Raw genomic sequence first — 15991 nt, forward strand, 5'->3', positions numbered from 1 at the left:
AAAGAGTTAGGCCGGCTTATCTACAGATAAGCCGACCTAACTCTGGGGTAGATTCAGGTAGCTTTGTGCTTTTTTTACGGAGGCGCAGCGCACCGTTTTGCCGCTGCGCCTCCGTAAATTACCTGCGCTACGCTCAATTCACGGAGCAGTAGCTCCGTAAATTGCGTGTGCGCACCGGAAAACTGCCCGGCGTAAGCGCGTGCAATTTAAATGATCCCATAGGGGGCGTGGATCATTTAAATTAGGCGCGTTCCCGCGCTGAGTGTAGTGCGCATGCTCCGTCGGGAAACTTTCCCGACGTGCATTGCGGTAAATGACGTCGCAAGGACGTCATTTGCTTCAAAGAGAACGTGAATGGCGTCCAGCGCCATTCACGATTCACTTACGCAAACGACGTAATTTTTCAAAAACGCGACGCGGGAATGACGGGCATACGTAGCATTGGCTGCCCCTGCTAATAGCATGGGCAGCCTTAAGCAAAAACCGACGTACGCAAACAACGTAAACTGCGTACGCAGGGCGCGCGTACGGTTGTGAATCGGCGTTAGTATGCAATTTGCATACTCTACGCTGACCACTACCAGAACGCCACCTAGCGGCCTGCGTGAGAATGCAGCCTACGATACGACGGCATTAGATTCGGCACGCCTTGCGCCGGACACATTTAAGTTACACCGCCGCAAATTTCAAGGTAAGTGCTTTGTGGATCGGGCACTTAGGGAGAAATTTTGCGGCGGTGTAACTTAAATCGGAAGATTTAAGTTGCGCCCGATATTTGTGGATTTGGCCCTAAGTGTATACTTTGGGGTAACAATTGCTGTACGGTTTACTGTTCCTCATAGAAAGAAGGAAGTTCCTAGAAGACGTTGCCCCGTTGGTTCCCTTTAAGGTACTGCCAAGGACTTCCCCCGCCCACATGCGGGGCCAAATATTGCAATGCTGATGGTATGGAAAAAAAAACAGTTTTCTGCAGCCATGGCCGTTTGCCTGATATCCCACCGGGGATCTGGAATGTGGGCAACCTAAATGCGAATAAGCAGATCTGTTCAGACGGCTGCTCTCCGGCTTATACTGAAGCGTCCAGGAAGGTGTCACAGTCAGTTGATGTTCTCTGCAGTCCCCAGGTCACTGTTGCGTGTTTAACTGACAGATCGTGGATGAGCATGGAACATATCTGTGGATAAAAGACAAGAAAATACATCAATGGGAAAATAAAAATAAAGAGCAGCACCACCAACGCTCACAGTTGGAGTAAAAAAATCCTTTCTCCCAATAAAAAAAATAGTTAAAGGGGTTGTAAAGGTTCGTCTTTTATTTTCTAAATGGGTTCCCTTAAGCTAGTACATTGTTATTTCACCTACCTTTTCCTTCCATTTCCCTTCTAAATGTTTTTTTTCTTTGTTTGAATTTCTCACTTCCTGTTTCTCCTCAGTAAGCTTTCCACCATCATCTGAGCGGTGGCAAGTCATTTAGAACACCTTACTGAGGAGGAACAGGAAGTGAGAAATTCAGACAAAGAAAACAAAGGAAAAAAAAACATTTAGAAGGAAAAGGTAAGTGAACCAACAATGCACGAGCTTAAAGTAACCTATTTAGAAAATTAAAAAACAAAAAACTTTACAACCCCTTTAACCACTTAATGACCGCCGCATGTACATATACGTCGGCAAAATGGCACGGACAGGCAGAACGACGTGCCCGCACATCGCTGCCTTTCCGCGGGTCGGGGGTCCGATCGGGACCCCCCCCGGTACATGCGGCGGTTGGTAAGCCTCAGGGAGAAATCTGGGATGAGGGCGCGGCTATTCGTTTCTAGCCGCCCCCTCGCGATCGCTCCCCGGAGCTGAAGAACGGGGAGAGCTGTATGTAAACACGGCTTCCCCGTGCTTCACTGTGGCGGCTGCATCGATCCTGTCATCCCTTTTATAGGGAGACTCGATCAATGACGTCACTCCTACAGCCACACCCCCCTACAGTTGTAAACACACACTAGGTAAAGCTGAACTCCTACAGCGCCCCCTAGTGGTTAACTCCCAAACTGCAACTGTCATTTTCACAATAAAGAATGCAATTTAAATGCATTTTTTGCTGTGAAAATGACAATGGTCCCAAAAATGTGTCAAAATTGTCCGAAGTGTCCGCCATAATGTCGCAGTCACGAAAAAAATCGCTGATCGCCGCCATTAGTAGTAAAAAAAATAAAAAAAATAAAAATGCAAAAAAACTATCCCCTATTTTGTAAACGCTATAAATTTTGCGCAAACCAATCGATAAACGCTTATTGCGATTTTTTTTACCAAAAATAGGTAGAAGAATACGTATCGGCCTAAACTGAGGAAAAAAAAATGTTTATATATATTTTTGGGGGATATTTATTACAGCAAAAAGTAAAAAATATTGTTTTTATTTTTTCAAAATTGTCGCTCTATTTTTGTTTATAGCGCAAAAAATAAAAACCGCAGAGGTGATCAAATACCACCAAAAGAAAGCTCTATTTGTGGGGGAAAAAGGACGTCAATTTTGTTTGGGAGCCACGTCGCACGACCGCGCAATTGTCTGTTAAAGCGACGCAGTGCCGAATCGCAAAACCTGGCCTGGGCATTTAGCTGCCTAAAGGTCCGGGGCTTAAGTGGTTAACCATTGGGACAAGGAAAATTACCCTCTTCTGGTCTACAAGACCCTCGTAGATGTGTCCAACCACATCTATTCTAATCTCAAAGTATGATCGTGACGAACCCTCTGTCCTCAAACAGATCAAGGTCCGCCGTCAATGCTTCCTCTGTCCAGAACCAGCACTGTCCACCGTGACTCTTTAGCCCCCCCCCAGTCACCAGTCTAGGGTAAAAACCAGCAGACTTCTTTATTCAAGATTTCAAAATTGTTGCTCTAAATTTTTGTTCATAGCGCAAAAAAATAAAAACCGCAGAGGTGATCAAATACCACCAAAAGAAAACTCTATTTGTGGGGGGAAAAAGGACGCCAATTTTGTTTGGGAGCCACGTCGCACGACCGCGCAATTGTCACTTAAAATGACGCAGTGCCGAATCGCAAAAAGGGGCCTGGTCCTTAACCTGCATATTGGTCCGGGTCTCAAGTGGTTAAAGGGGCGTGGCAAGGGGTGTGTCCTATGCCGGCATACTTTTGCTGATTGGTGTCCCTCATTCCCATCTCAAAAAGTTGGGAGGTGTGTGTGTATGGGATTGTATGACCCCCCCCCCCCTTTTATAGGCTGAACTAGATGGAGTTGTTTCTTTTTTCAACCTGACTAACTATTTTATTCTTTTCTCTTTTATTCCATTCTATAAAGCAGCCTAAGTAGGGATCGCCATCTTTTTTCACTTTCATACCTTACTGTATTTATTGTAATATGTTTCCATTTCTAATTCAAATACATTTTTTAATTCAAATACCGTATTTATCGGCATACACCGCGCACTTTTTCCCCTTAAAATAAGGGGGAAATCATGGGTGCACGATATACGGCGATACCCGCTTCCCGCGCTCAGTTTGAATGCCTGCGCTGACATACACCGTCGTGCAGTACACTCGGCTACATTTGGCCAGGCTCGGCTTCACTCAAGCATAAACGTCACAGAGTGTGAGCACGAGCGAAGCCGAGCCTGGCCGAATGTAGCCGAGTGTACTGCACGACGGTATATGTCGGCGCAGGCATTCAAACTGAGCGCGGAAAGCGGCGATTTGACGGGTAACAGCGCGGGAGGACACCACCGAAGCCGCAGACGGATGCCGGACCCGACGAGGAGGACACCACCAAAGCCGCAGACGGACGCCGGACCCGACGAGGACGACACCACCAAAGCCGCAGACGGACGCCGGACCCGACGAGGACGACACCACCAAAGCCGCAGACGGACGCCGGACCCGACGAGGACGACACCACCAAAGCCGCAGACGGACGCCGGACCCGACGAGGACGACACCACCAAAGCCGCAGACGGACGCCGGACCCGACGAGGACGACACCACCAAAGCCGCAGACGGACGCCGGACCCGATGAGGCCGCCGATGGACGCCACGCAAGACACCAAAACTGTAAGTACTAAAATGTTTTTTTTTTTACAGGAATGCGGGTCCACTTTAGGGGTGCGCACAATACCCCGATAAATACGGTACATTTTTCAACTCAAAGATGACTTTCAAATTCGGATAATTTGTTTCATTCTAATTTTTTTCGGATTAGTTAAAATTCGTTATATATTGCGATTCAGAAATTCGTAGACCGAATAACGATTTTCATTCGAATGTCGAGTTGTAACGGAGGAAAATCACACAGGTCTAGGAAATACTGAAAGATCGGAGATTCTTTAGAGAATAACTACTAGATGAAAAAAAAAGATTGCTGAATGTCGGAGCGTCATCCCCACCACATCCCTTGATTTGGAAAATTTGTATCAAGAAGAAAAGTATGGGATTTTTGATGTGCCAAAACACAAAACAAATATATAAAATATATCAAAAATGTATTACAAACATTTTAAAAATCAGCATAATGTCATCACATATATCCATACGGTAAATGGAAAATTCTCAACATGTTTCGTCAAACGATGGCTTCATCAGGAGACTTTTTTTTTTTCAAGGTCTGCATATATGGTCACTGAATACTGGTGAATATCTTAAAATCTATGGCCCGGATTCACATACATTGGCGCATATTTATGCCGGCGTAGCGTATCTAATATACGCTACCCCGACGTAGCGCAGAGAGGCAAGCACCGAATTCAAAAAAAGCACTTGCCTCCCAAACTGCGCTGGGTTTCCTCGGCGTAAGCCGTCGTAGATGGAAGTGGGCGTGAGCCATGCTAATGAGGCGTGACCCCATGCAAATGATGGGCCGAGTGCCATACAAGTACTTAAAATGAACGGCCCGTGGACGTATCCCAGTGCGCATGCTCAGAATCACGTCGGAACTACTCCCTAAGATACGACGGTCACTGCCTACGACGTGAACGTAACCTACGCCTAGTCATATTCACGTACAACGTAAACAACGTAAAATACGACGGCTGTTCCCTGGTCCATATCTTAGCATGAGTTGCGCCTCATATATGGTGAATAACTATATGCCGGACGTACGACTTACGCAAACTGCGTATATTATGCGCCGGGCGCACGTACGTTCGTGAATCGACGTATCTCCCTCATTTCCATATTTGAATAGGAAATCAATGGGAGCGCCACTTGCATCCAGTGTAAATATGCGCCCAGGATACGACGGCGTAGGCAAGTAACGTCGGTCGGATGAAGCCCATTTTCAGGTGTATCTCAGTTTATGGGCACGGCGCATGGATACGGCGGCGCATATTTACACTCACGCAGCGTATCTCGAGATACGTCGGCGTAAGTGCTTTGTGAATCGGGGCCTATGTCTCTGTGGAAGTCTCTATGGAGGTCTCTGTGGATGTCTCTGTGGATGTCTCTATGGAGGTCTCTATGGAGGTCTCTATGGAGGTCTCTGTGGATGTCTCTGTGGATGTCTCTCTGGATGTCTCTCTGGATGTCTCTCTGGATGTCTCTGTGGATGTCTCTCTGGATGTCTCTATGGAGGTCTCTATGGAGGTCTCTGTGGATGTCTCCATGGAGGTCTCTCTGGATGTCTCTATAGAGGTCTCTATGGATGTCTCTGTGGAGGTCTCTGTGGAGGTCTCTGTGGATGTCTCTCTGGATGTCTCTCTGGATGTCTCTCTGGATGTCTCTGTGAATGTCTCTCTGGAGGTCTCTGTGGATGTCTCTGTGGATGTCTCTGTGGATGTCTCTGTGGATGTCTATGTGGATGTCTCTCTGGATGTCTCTATGGAGGTCTCTGTGGATGTCTCCATGGAGGTCTCTCTGGATGTCTCTATAGAGGTCTCTATGGATGTCTCTATGGATGTCTCTATGGATGTCTCTATGGATGTCTCTATGGATGTCTCTATGGATGTCTCTGTGGATGTCTCTGTGGATGTCTCTCTGGATGTCTCTCTGGATGTCTCCATGGAGGTCTCTCTGGATGTCTCTGTGGATGTCTCTGTGGAGGTCTCTATGGAGGTCTCTGTGGAAATCTCTCTGGATGTCTCTATGGAGGTCTCTGTGGATGTCTCCATGGAGGTCTCTGTGGATGTCTCCATGGAGGTCTCTCTGGAGGTCTCTGTGGATGTCTCTGTGGATGTCTCTGTGGATGTCTCTGTGGATGTCTCTGTGGATGTCTCTCTGGAGGTCTCTATGGAGGTCTCTGTGGATGTCTCTGTGGATGTCTCTATGGATGTCTCTGTGGAGGTCTCTGTGGAGGTCTCTGTGGATGTCTCCATGGAGGTCTCTGTGGATGTCTCCATGGAGGTCTCTCTGGAGGTCTCTGTGGATGTCTCTCTGGAGGTCTCTGTGGATGCCTCTGTGGATGTCTCTCTGGATGTCTCCATGGAGGTCTCTCTGGAGGTCTCTGTGGATGTCTCTGTGGATGTCTCTGTGGATGTCTCTGTGGATGTCTCTGTGGAGGTCTCTGTGGAGGTCTCTGTGGATGCCTCTGTGGATGTCTCTATGGATGTCTCTGTGGAGGTCTCTATGGAGGTCTCTATGGAGGTCTCTGTGGATATCTCTCTGGATGTCTCTATGGAGGTCTCTGTGGATGTCTCCATGGAGGTCTCTGTGGATGTCTCCATGGAGGTCTCTGTGGATGTCTCCATGGAGGTCTCTCTGGAGGTCTCTGTGGATGTCTCTGTGGATGTCTCTCTGGATGTCTCTCTGGAGGTCTCTGTGGATGTCTCTGTGGATATCTCTCTGGATGTCTCTATGGAGGTCTCTGTGGATGTCTCTGTGGAGGTCTCTGTGGAGGTCTCTGTGGAGGTCTCTGTGGATGTCTCCATGGAGGTCTCTGTGGATGTCTCCATGGAGGTCTCTCTGGAGGTCTCTGTGGATGTCTCTGTGGATGTCTCTCTGGAGGTCTCTGTGGATGCCTCTGTGGATGTCTCTCTGGATGTCTCTATGGAGGTCTCTGTGGATGTCTCTGTGGATGTCTCTGTGGATGTCTCTATGGATGTCTCTGTGGAGGTCTCTGTGGAGGTCTCTCTGGAGGTCTCTCTGGAGGTCTCTCTGGATGTCTCTATAGAGGTCTCTCTGGATGTCTCTATAGAGGTCTCTCTGGATGTCTCTCTGGAGGTCTCTCTGGAGGTCTCTGTGGATGTCTCTATGGAGGTCTCTCTGGAGGTCTCTGTGGATGTCTCTGTGGATGTCTCTGTGGATGTCTCTCTGGATGTCTCTTTGGATGTCTCTTTGGATGTCTATGTGGATGTCTCTGTGGATGTCTCTGGAGGTCTCTGTGGATGTCTCTATGGAGGTCTCTGTGGATGTCTCTATAGAGGTCTCTCTGGATGTCTCTGTGGATGTCTCTGTGGATGTCTCTCTGGATGTCTCTATGGAGGTTTCTCTGGAGGTCTCTCTGGATGTCTCTCTGGAGGTCTCTGTGGAGGTCTCTGTGGATGTCTCTGTGGATGTCTCTGTGGAGGTCTCTCTGGATGTCTCTATGGAGGTCTCTCTGGATGTCTCTATGGAGGTCTCTGTGGAGGTCTCTCTGGATGTCTCTATGGAGGTCTCTCTGGATGTCTCCATGGATGTCTCTATGGATGTCTCTCTGGATGTCTCTCTGGATGTCTCTATGGAGGTCTCTGTGGAGGTCTCTGTGGAGGTCTCTGTGGATGTCTCTGTGGATGTCTCTGTGGATGTCTCTGTGGAGGTCTCTATGGAGGTCTCTATGGAGGTCTCCGTGGATGTCTCCATGGAGGTCTCTATGGAGGTCTCTCTGGAAGTCTCTATGGAGGTCTCTGTGGAGGTCTCCATGGAGGTCTCTCTATGGAGGTCTCTGTGGAGGTCTCTGTGGATGTCTCTGTGGATGTCTCTCTGGATGTCTCTATGGAGGTCTCTCTGGATGTCTCTATAGAGGTCTCTCTGGATGTCTCTATAGAGGTCTCTCTGGATGTCTCCATGGATGTCTCTCTGGATGTCTCTATAGAGGTCTCTCTGGACGTCTCCATGGAGGTCTCTCTGGATGTCTCTCTGGATGTCTCTCTGGATGTCTCTATGGAGGTCTCTCTGGAGGTCTCTCTGGATGTCTCTCTGGATGTCTCTATGGAGGTCTCTCTGGAGGTCTCCCTGGATGTCTCTATGGATGTCTCTATGGAGGTCTCTCTGGATGTCTCTCTGGAGGTCTCTCTGGAGGTCTCTCTGGATATACGTGCACAGCACTCAGTATGGAGGAAGTGATGAGTACGTACATTGGGTGCGATCTACAAAGAATACAAGCTCCATTGCTGTGTATTAGTATTGCTCTGGAGATGCCCGGAGGTCACACATTCCGGGACGGTTACAGGTCAGTCTTATCTTCTGACATCTGGAATGAAAATCCTGGGAACGGGTTCTACAGCTTGAAGATGAGGGAAGTCCTGTACAGCCCATTATAGGAACACCTGAGGGTGCGACTCCGAGAGAAACCCGTCTGCAAATTCACCGTCATTACCAGCAAGAGCTTACAAAGGGTCATGGATGTCTTAAAGCCGGCCGAGATTTAAACTGTCTATGGCCGGCTTTACAAAGAGGAAAGAGCAGAGTCCTCCAGCAGAGTATTTCAGGAGAGGAGAGTTCTGGAGGAAAGAGCAGAGTCCTCCAGCAGAGTATATCAGGAGAGGAGAGTTCTGGAGGAAGGAGCAGAGTCCTCCAGCAGAGTATATCAGGAGAGGAGAGTTCTGGAGGAAGGAGCAGAGTCCTCCAGCAGAGTATTTCAGGAGAGGAGAGTTATAGAGGAAGGAGCAGAGAAGGTGTCTCTGTCTTCTTGTCATTTCTTATAATTCTGAGGACAGAATTATTTCATTCCTAAATATCATGGCGTGTTTATTGGTTGGTGCCACTGAATAGAGACTTTACTCCTCACAGTTTCAAGTGCAAATCCAGCAGCTGCTCCGACAGAAGACACAGAATGCTGCTAAATGATTTTATCTCATACAGTATTCTGTGGTTTTCTACTACTGTGTACTGCTTAGTACACAAATAACCACTAGGGGGAGACTCTACAGAGAACTGTACACAATCATGAAAATTTGGAACAGTGACCCATTATATACCTTCTGTATCCTCCCTTATATCCTAATAGAGTGTAAGCTCTTCTACTTTATGTATCCTCCCTTCTATCCTAATAGAGTGTAAGCTCTTCTGCCTTCTGTATTCTCCCTTATACCCTAATAGATTGTAAGCTCTTCTACCTTCTGTATCCTCCCTTCTATCCTAATAGAGTGTAAGCTCTTCTACCTTCTGTATCCTCCCTTATACCCTAATAGATTGTAAGCTCTTCCACCTTCTATATCCTCCCTTATACCCTAATAGACTGTAAGCTCTTCTATCTTCTGTATCCTCCCTTATATCCTAATAGATTGTAAGCTCTTCTCCCATTGTCTGCTTAAAGGCTTCTTACCAGGACCGGACCCCTTTGAGGTCAACCAAATGCCTGGACCTCCCGGAGCAGAGGGTGGGACCACAAGACTCAACATAAAGGTCAGACGGGTCTCTCCTCCATAGACCTCACACTGTAAGTAGACCCCGCCCCCGTCTTGTGTGACCAGAACCTCCTAATTAGAACATTTTAATGTTCCGCCATCTTTGTTTGGAGAACCCCCAGAAGCTGCAGTAACAGATCACCTACCAGTTTTAGAATGGCCTGCGTTGTGAAGGGATAAATGGCGGATGACTCCAGTTTCAATCTCAGCGCCAAGATTCCTGTTGACAAAAGCAGACAAATCGCGTTATATTCCGTATGCGGGACTGCGAGGCAGAATTCAGCGGCCTTACAATGTATAATGGCGAATACCATCTCTTATTATATACAGTGGGAGAACTCTGGTGCAGCTTTGCCTGGCAGCCAATCAGCTTTAAACTTCAGTTTGTTCAATTAAGCTTTGACAATAAAACCTGGAAGCTGATTGGTTCCTATGTAGAGCAGATTTTGCACCCTCCAGTTTTAGTAAATGAACCCCCCATAGTGTCAGGACCTGAACCTCTTCTGTACTCGGCAGTGTCTCTTCTGAGCCACCTGAGATGCTGGACGGCTCCCTGGACAATCTTGACTTGTCTCTTGTTTCCGGTGAACCTTTAACCCTTTGCTCCCCCCATGAATTTACTTTCTAAGCCATGTCTCTGCACTTCCTGTTTGCCGGATTATTGTGCTCTTTCCAGCTGATATCTCGCCCTTGTTGTTACTCCTACTGCTGTTTGTATCTCCTCTCATACCACTATACCACTCATTCCCGACCTTTGGCTTGTTCCTCGACTACGCTTCTGCTTGACCCCAACCTGCTTCTTGTACGGTATATGACCGGAGAACACCTAACTATCCGGTGGCCTCATACCAGGACCACTGTAGCATGCAGTACACGTTTTGGGTAATCAAAGCCAATTATGTGGGCAATCTGGTTAATTAGAGTTTTAGAAAATCTTGAAACTTCAGCAAACTACTCCACTCCCCGCTCCCCAATGTCACTTGTAAACACAGAAGCCTTCTCTGTTAACACGGACAGCTTTCCTCTCGGTGGCTTTCACAGATCCCTGCCTGTCCTGCGCTCACGGCGGGGACAAGGGAGATGTAGATACAGGTGCAATGTGGAATGGGGCATCACATGTTAAGCTGCACTGTGATCCTTATCTGTGCCCGGGTGCATAGATGCCGACCATTGATCTCCCTGAAAGTGAGAAAGAGAGGTGGAGCCGCCTACACTGCTGGGAGGTACTAGAAGTGGTTCTCGTAAGTGAGATGCAAGGAAGCTAAACCCTTCACTCCGTATGTAGCGCACTCCTAAACCCTGCACTCTGTATGTAGCGCACTCCTAAACCCTGCACTCTGTATGTAGCGCACTCCTAAACCCTGCACTCTGTATGTAGCCCACTCCTAAAACCTGCACTCTGTATGTAGCCCACTCCTAAACCCTGCACTCTGTATGTAGCACACTCCTAAACCCTGCACTTTATAGTGCACTCCTGAACCCTGCACTCTGTATGTAGCGCACTCCTAAACCCTGCACTTTATAGTGCACTCCTGAACCCTGCACTCTGTATGTAGCGCACTCCTAAACCCTGCACTTTATAGTGCACTCCTGAACCCTACACTCTGGGCCAGATTCACAAAGAGATACGACGGTGTATCTCCTGATACGCCGTCGTATCTCTGAGTTAGGCCGGTCATATCTATGCGACTGATTCATAGAATCAGTTACGCATAGATATGCCTAAGATCCGACAGGTGTAAGTGTGTTACATCGTCGGATCTTAACTGCAATTTAAAAATGGCCGCTGGGGGCGTTCCCACTGATTTACGCTGAGAAATATGTAAATCAGCGAGATACGCCAATTCACGAACGTACGCGGGCCCGACGCAGTAATGTTACGACGTTTACGTAAGCGTATTCCCAGCGTATACTTACCCCTGCTTCTATGAGGCGCAGCCAATGTTAAGTATAGCCGTCGTTCCCGCGTGAATTTTTTTTTTTTACGTCGTTTGCGTACGCCGATTCTCTAACGCGCTCGTCGCAAGTTACGCTCACGCCGAAACCAATGACGTCCTAGCGATGTCATTGGGAGCAATGCACGCAGTGAAAATTCGCGGATGGCGCATGCACATTTAAATCGGCGCGGGGACGCACCTGATTTAAATAGTACACTCCCCCTAGCCGCGGAATTTGAATTCCGCCGGGGGATTTACGATCCGCCGCCGCAAGTTTGGAGGTACATTTTCGGTGCAGTGCTGACTGTATGCAGGGGATGCAGTGTCAGAGGCGCAGCACAGCACTGGAGGACTGGTGTCCTGATGGAATGGAAGCACACATCCCCTGCATGCCTCCGCCTCTACCAGGGGCGGACTGACAACTCATGGGGCCCCCGGGCAATATAAGATTATGGGGCCCCCGGGCTTACAGATGGCCACCACGCCAGGAGGCAGTGCAGAGGCGGGGCAGCTAAAATCTTGGGATTTTCACATCAAAAGAATGGCGGTTTCAGATATATCAGGGACAGATGTAAAAAAAACATAGATTTTTACATACTGTCCCTGGTTTTACTGAGCCTGGCAACACTGATGGGCCCCCTAGTGGCATGGGGCCCTCGGGCAGTGCCCGAGAGCCCCCAATGATCAGTCCGCCCCTGGCCTCTACTTACCTTGGCCTGTCTGTCTCTCTCTTCTTGAGTCTCTGGTGATTGATATCGCAGTAGAGCCAGATCTGCCTCTGCCCATACGTGATCCCTATACCGAGTCATGTGACTCCTGACCCCGCCGTGTCACCACCTTTTGTAGAGGCTGGTCTCTCTCCCGGCCTGTCCAGTACAGCGGCAGTGTCACATGCTGTAGCCTAATTGGATCAGAGTAGTGGGTGCTCCAGGGCTGGTGAAAGCTGGGGGCACAGAGGCAAGGTTTGTTCCTAGCACTGGCAGGGTCGTTGGATGTATGCAGAGCCCAGGTAAGTGAAGAACACGGACATTGTATTAGGAATCAGGTGGGTCAGTGTAGGGGGCAGGTAGGTAAGTGTAGGGATCAGGTAGGTCACCTGGGCTACATGGGCAGGGAAAAGGGGGTGGAGTGGCAAAATGAGGTTTCGCCTAGGGTGTCAAAAATCCTTGCACAAGCCCTGACTCCTGGTATTTATTACCTCTTGAAGCTCCTCCCACTGCAGTTTGGCCCCACCCACTATTTGACAAGGTTTGGCGAGCGAATGGGGGTGGGGGTAGTTGGCATGGTTGAGTTCCTTCACCTAGTCTCTGAGAATTTTTTTTTTTATATAGCCTTAGTCATACAACCGGGCCTTAATACTGATGGTGCCCGCAATGAAATTGAGTTGGACACCCCTGCTCTAGGAGATCTGTACATTATTATTATTATTAGGGTTGTCCCGATACCGATACTAGTATCGGGACCGATTCCGAATATTTGCGGGAGTACTCGTACTCCCGCAAATACCCCCGATACCGAAATAGAATACTCTCCCTGCCGCCGTTACGCCGCATCCCGCCGCCGTTACGCCGCATCCCCGCTGCCGCCGACTGCTTAATACGCACGGGGAACATTACAGCTATCATTTGAATAGCTGTAATGATTCGCGCCGTGCCGCGTATAGACACTCCCCCTTGATCGGGGTGAACTGACCAATACCGAGCAAGGGGGAGTGTCTATACGCAGCGCGGCTCATTACAGCTATTCAAATGATAGCTGTAATGTTCCCCGTGCGTATTAAGCAGCCGGCGGCTGGTAAGGGGGACATGGCTGGATATGGGGGGAGACATGGCTGCATATGGAGGACGACATGGCTGCATATGGGGAACGACATGGTTGCATGGGGGGAGACATGGCTGCATATGGAGGAGACATGGCTGGATATGGGGGGGAGACATGGCTGTATGGGGGGAGACATGGCTGCATATGGGGGGAGACATGGCTGGATATGGGGGGGAGACATGGCTGCATATGGGGGAGACATGGCTGGATATGGGGGGGAGACATGGCTGTATGGGGGGGAGACATGGCTGCATATGGGGGGAGACATGGCTGCATGGGGGGGAGACATGGCTGCATATGGGGGACATGGCTGGATATGGGGGGAGACATGGCTGCATATGGGGGGACATGGCTGGATATGGGGGGAGACATGGCTGCATATGGGGGACATGGCTGGATATGGGGGGGAGACATGGCTGCATGGGGGGGGACATGGCTGCATGGGGGCGGACATGGCTGCATGGGGGGGGACATGGCTGGATATGGGGGGAGACATGGCTGGATATGGGGGGGGGGAGACATGGCTGTATGGGGGGAGACATGGCTGCATATGGGGGGAGACATGGCTGGATATGGGGGGGAGACATGGCTGCATATGGGGGAGACATGGCTGCATATGGGGGGAGACATGGCTGCATGGGGGGGAGACATGGCTGCATATGGGGGACATGGCTGGATATGGGGGGAGACATGGCTGCATATGGGGGGACATGGCTGGATATGGGGGGAGACATGGCTGCATATGGGGGACATGGCTGGATATGGGGGGGAGACATGGCTGCATGGGGGGGGACATGGCTGCATGGGGGCGGACATGGCTGCATGGGGGGGGACATGGCTGGATATGGGGGGAGACATGGCTGGATATGGGGGGGGGGGAGACATGGCTGCATATGGGGGACATGGCTGGATATGGGGGGAGACATGGCTGCATCTGTGGGAGGACATGGCTGCATTTGGGGACACATTTAAAAAAAAGTATCGGTATTCGGTATCGGCGAGTACTTGAAAAAAAGTATCGGTACTCGTACTCGGTCCTAAAAAAGTGGTATCGGGACAACCCTAATTATTATTATACACAATTTATACAGCACCAACAGTTTCCGCAGCACTTTACAATGTAGAGGGGGGACACCACAATTACAGTACAGTTCAATACAGAAGGGACAGGAGGTTCCGGCTCATAGAGCTTACATTCTAAAGGGAGGGGGTGGTGCTACAAAAGGTAATAGCTGCAGATAATGATTTGATGATGGCTCTGGGACAGTTGTTAGGTGGGTGTGGAATCGGCTTTCCTGAATAAATGAGTTTTCAGGGATCTCCTAAAGGTGGGCAGGGTAGGGACTGATCGGACATACCGGCAGGGAGTTCCAGAGGATGGGAGAGGCTCTGGAGAAGTACATGTCAATTTCTCATTCTAATATTTACTTTGTAACTTTTCTCTTCTAAATAAATGTTCAAAACTTATACATTTAAGTTGGAGTTGTTGTTTTCCTTATCAACATCTTGATACATCAAGTTATCTTTTTTTTTACATTATGTTCAGGGTCATTTTTAAGGCAGGGCAAAGGGGGAAGCTGCCCTGGGCCCTGTCATTGTTGGGGGGCCCAAAGCAGCTCATACCTGCATACTACCCCAGTTTAAATTCCCTTGATGTTTTAGTCTTGTGCTGTGTCCTGATATTTCAGTGTGAAGTTCTGTTACTACTGCTGCCCAGCTCTGCCCTATTGTTGTGTATAGATGACTCACCTGCAGACCCTGTGTTTCCATGTAAATACCAGCATTGATATGTAAATAGCAGCGGCATTCATATGTAAATAGGGGTGGTATTCATAGGTGGTATTCATATGTATATCATGCCTTCCCGAGGTCATATTCACCATCACCTATTCTGAATGGTGCCCACTGGGGAAATAAAGGGGCAACGATCGTGGCGATATCTCACATGTGTGGTTTGAACACCATTTTCATATGCGGGCGCTGCTCACGTATGCGTTCGCTTCTGCATGTGAGCTCGTCGGGACGGGGCGCTTAAAATTTTTTTTTTTATGTATTTTACTTTATTATATTTATTGTTACACTGGTTTTTTTAACCACTTAAGGACCGCCTCCTGCACATTTACGTCGGCAGAATGGCACGGCTGGGTACATGCACGTATAGGTACGTCCTTTGCTAGTACCCAGCCATGGGTCGTGGGCGTGCGCCCGCAACCCAGTCCGAAGCTCCGGGACCCGCGGACCTGATCGCCGCTGGAGTCCCGCGATCGGTCCCCGGAGCTGAAGAACGGGGAGAGGTGTGTGTAAACACAGCTTCCCCCGTTCTTCACTGTAGCGGCGTCATCGATCGTGTGTTCCCTTTTATAGGGATACACAATCGATGACGTCACACCTACAGCCACACCCCCCTACAGTTAGAAACACAAAATGAGGTCACACATAACCCCATCAGCGCCCCCTTGTGGTTAACTCCCAAACTGCAATTGTCATTTTCACAGTAAACAGTGCATTTTAAATGCATTTTTTGCTGTGAAAATGACAATGGTCCCAAAAATGTGTCAAAATTGTCCGAAGTGTCCGCCATAATGTCGCAGTCACGAAAAAAAAATCGCTGATCGCCGCCATTAGTAGTAAAAAAAAAAAAAATGAATAAAAATGCAATAAAACTATCCCGTATTTTGTAATTGCTATAAATTTTGC

At 48.8% G+C, this 15991-nt stretch overlaps 1 protein-coding gene across 1 annotated transcript in view; it reads right to left on the reverse strand.

Annotated features, from left to right (window-relative positions):
* Nucleotides 1–756: 756 nt before the first annotated feature.
* LOC120939755 (mucin-5AC-like) overlaps nt 757–15991 on the reverse strand; it is a 32716-nt gene continuing 17481 nt past the window's right edge. Inside the window, exons 3-4 of the mRNA XM_040352090.1 lie at nt 9683–9756; nt 757–1174 (exon numbers count right to left, since the gene is read on the reverse strand). Of these exons, the coding sequence (XP_040208024.1) occupies nt 1067–1174; nt 9683–9756 (182 nt within the window). The 3' untranslated portion in view covers nt 757–1066. The remainder of the gene's footprint in view (nt 1175–9682; nt 9757–15991) is intronic.

Source organism: Rana temporaria, chromosome 5 (assembly GCF_905171775.1).
Source record: "Rana temporaria chromosome 5, aRanTem1.1, whole genome shotgun sequence".
In the NCBI taxonomy this organism is placed as follows: domain Eukaryota; kingdom Metazoa; phylum Chordata; class Amphibia; order Anura; family Ranidae; genus Rana; species Rana temporaria.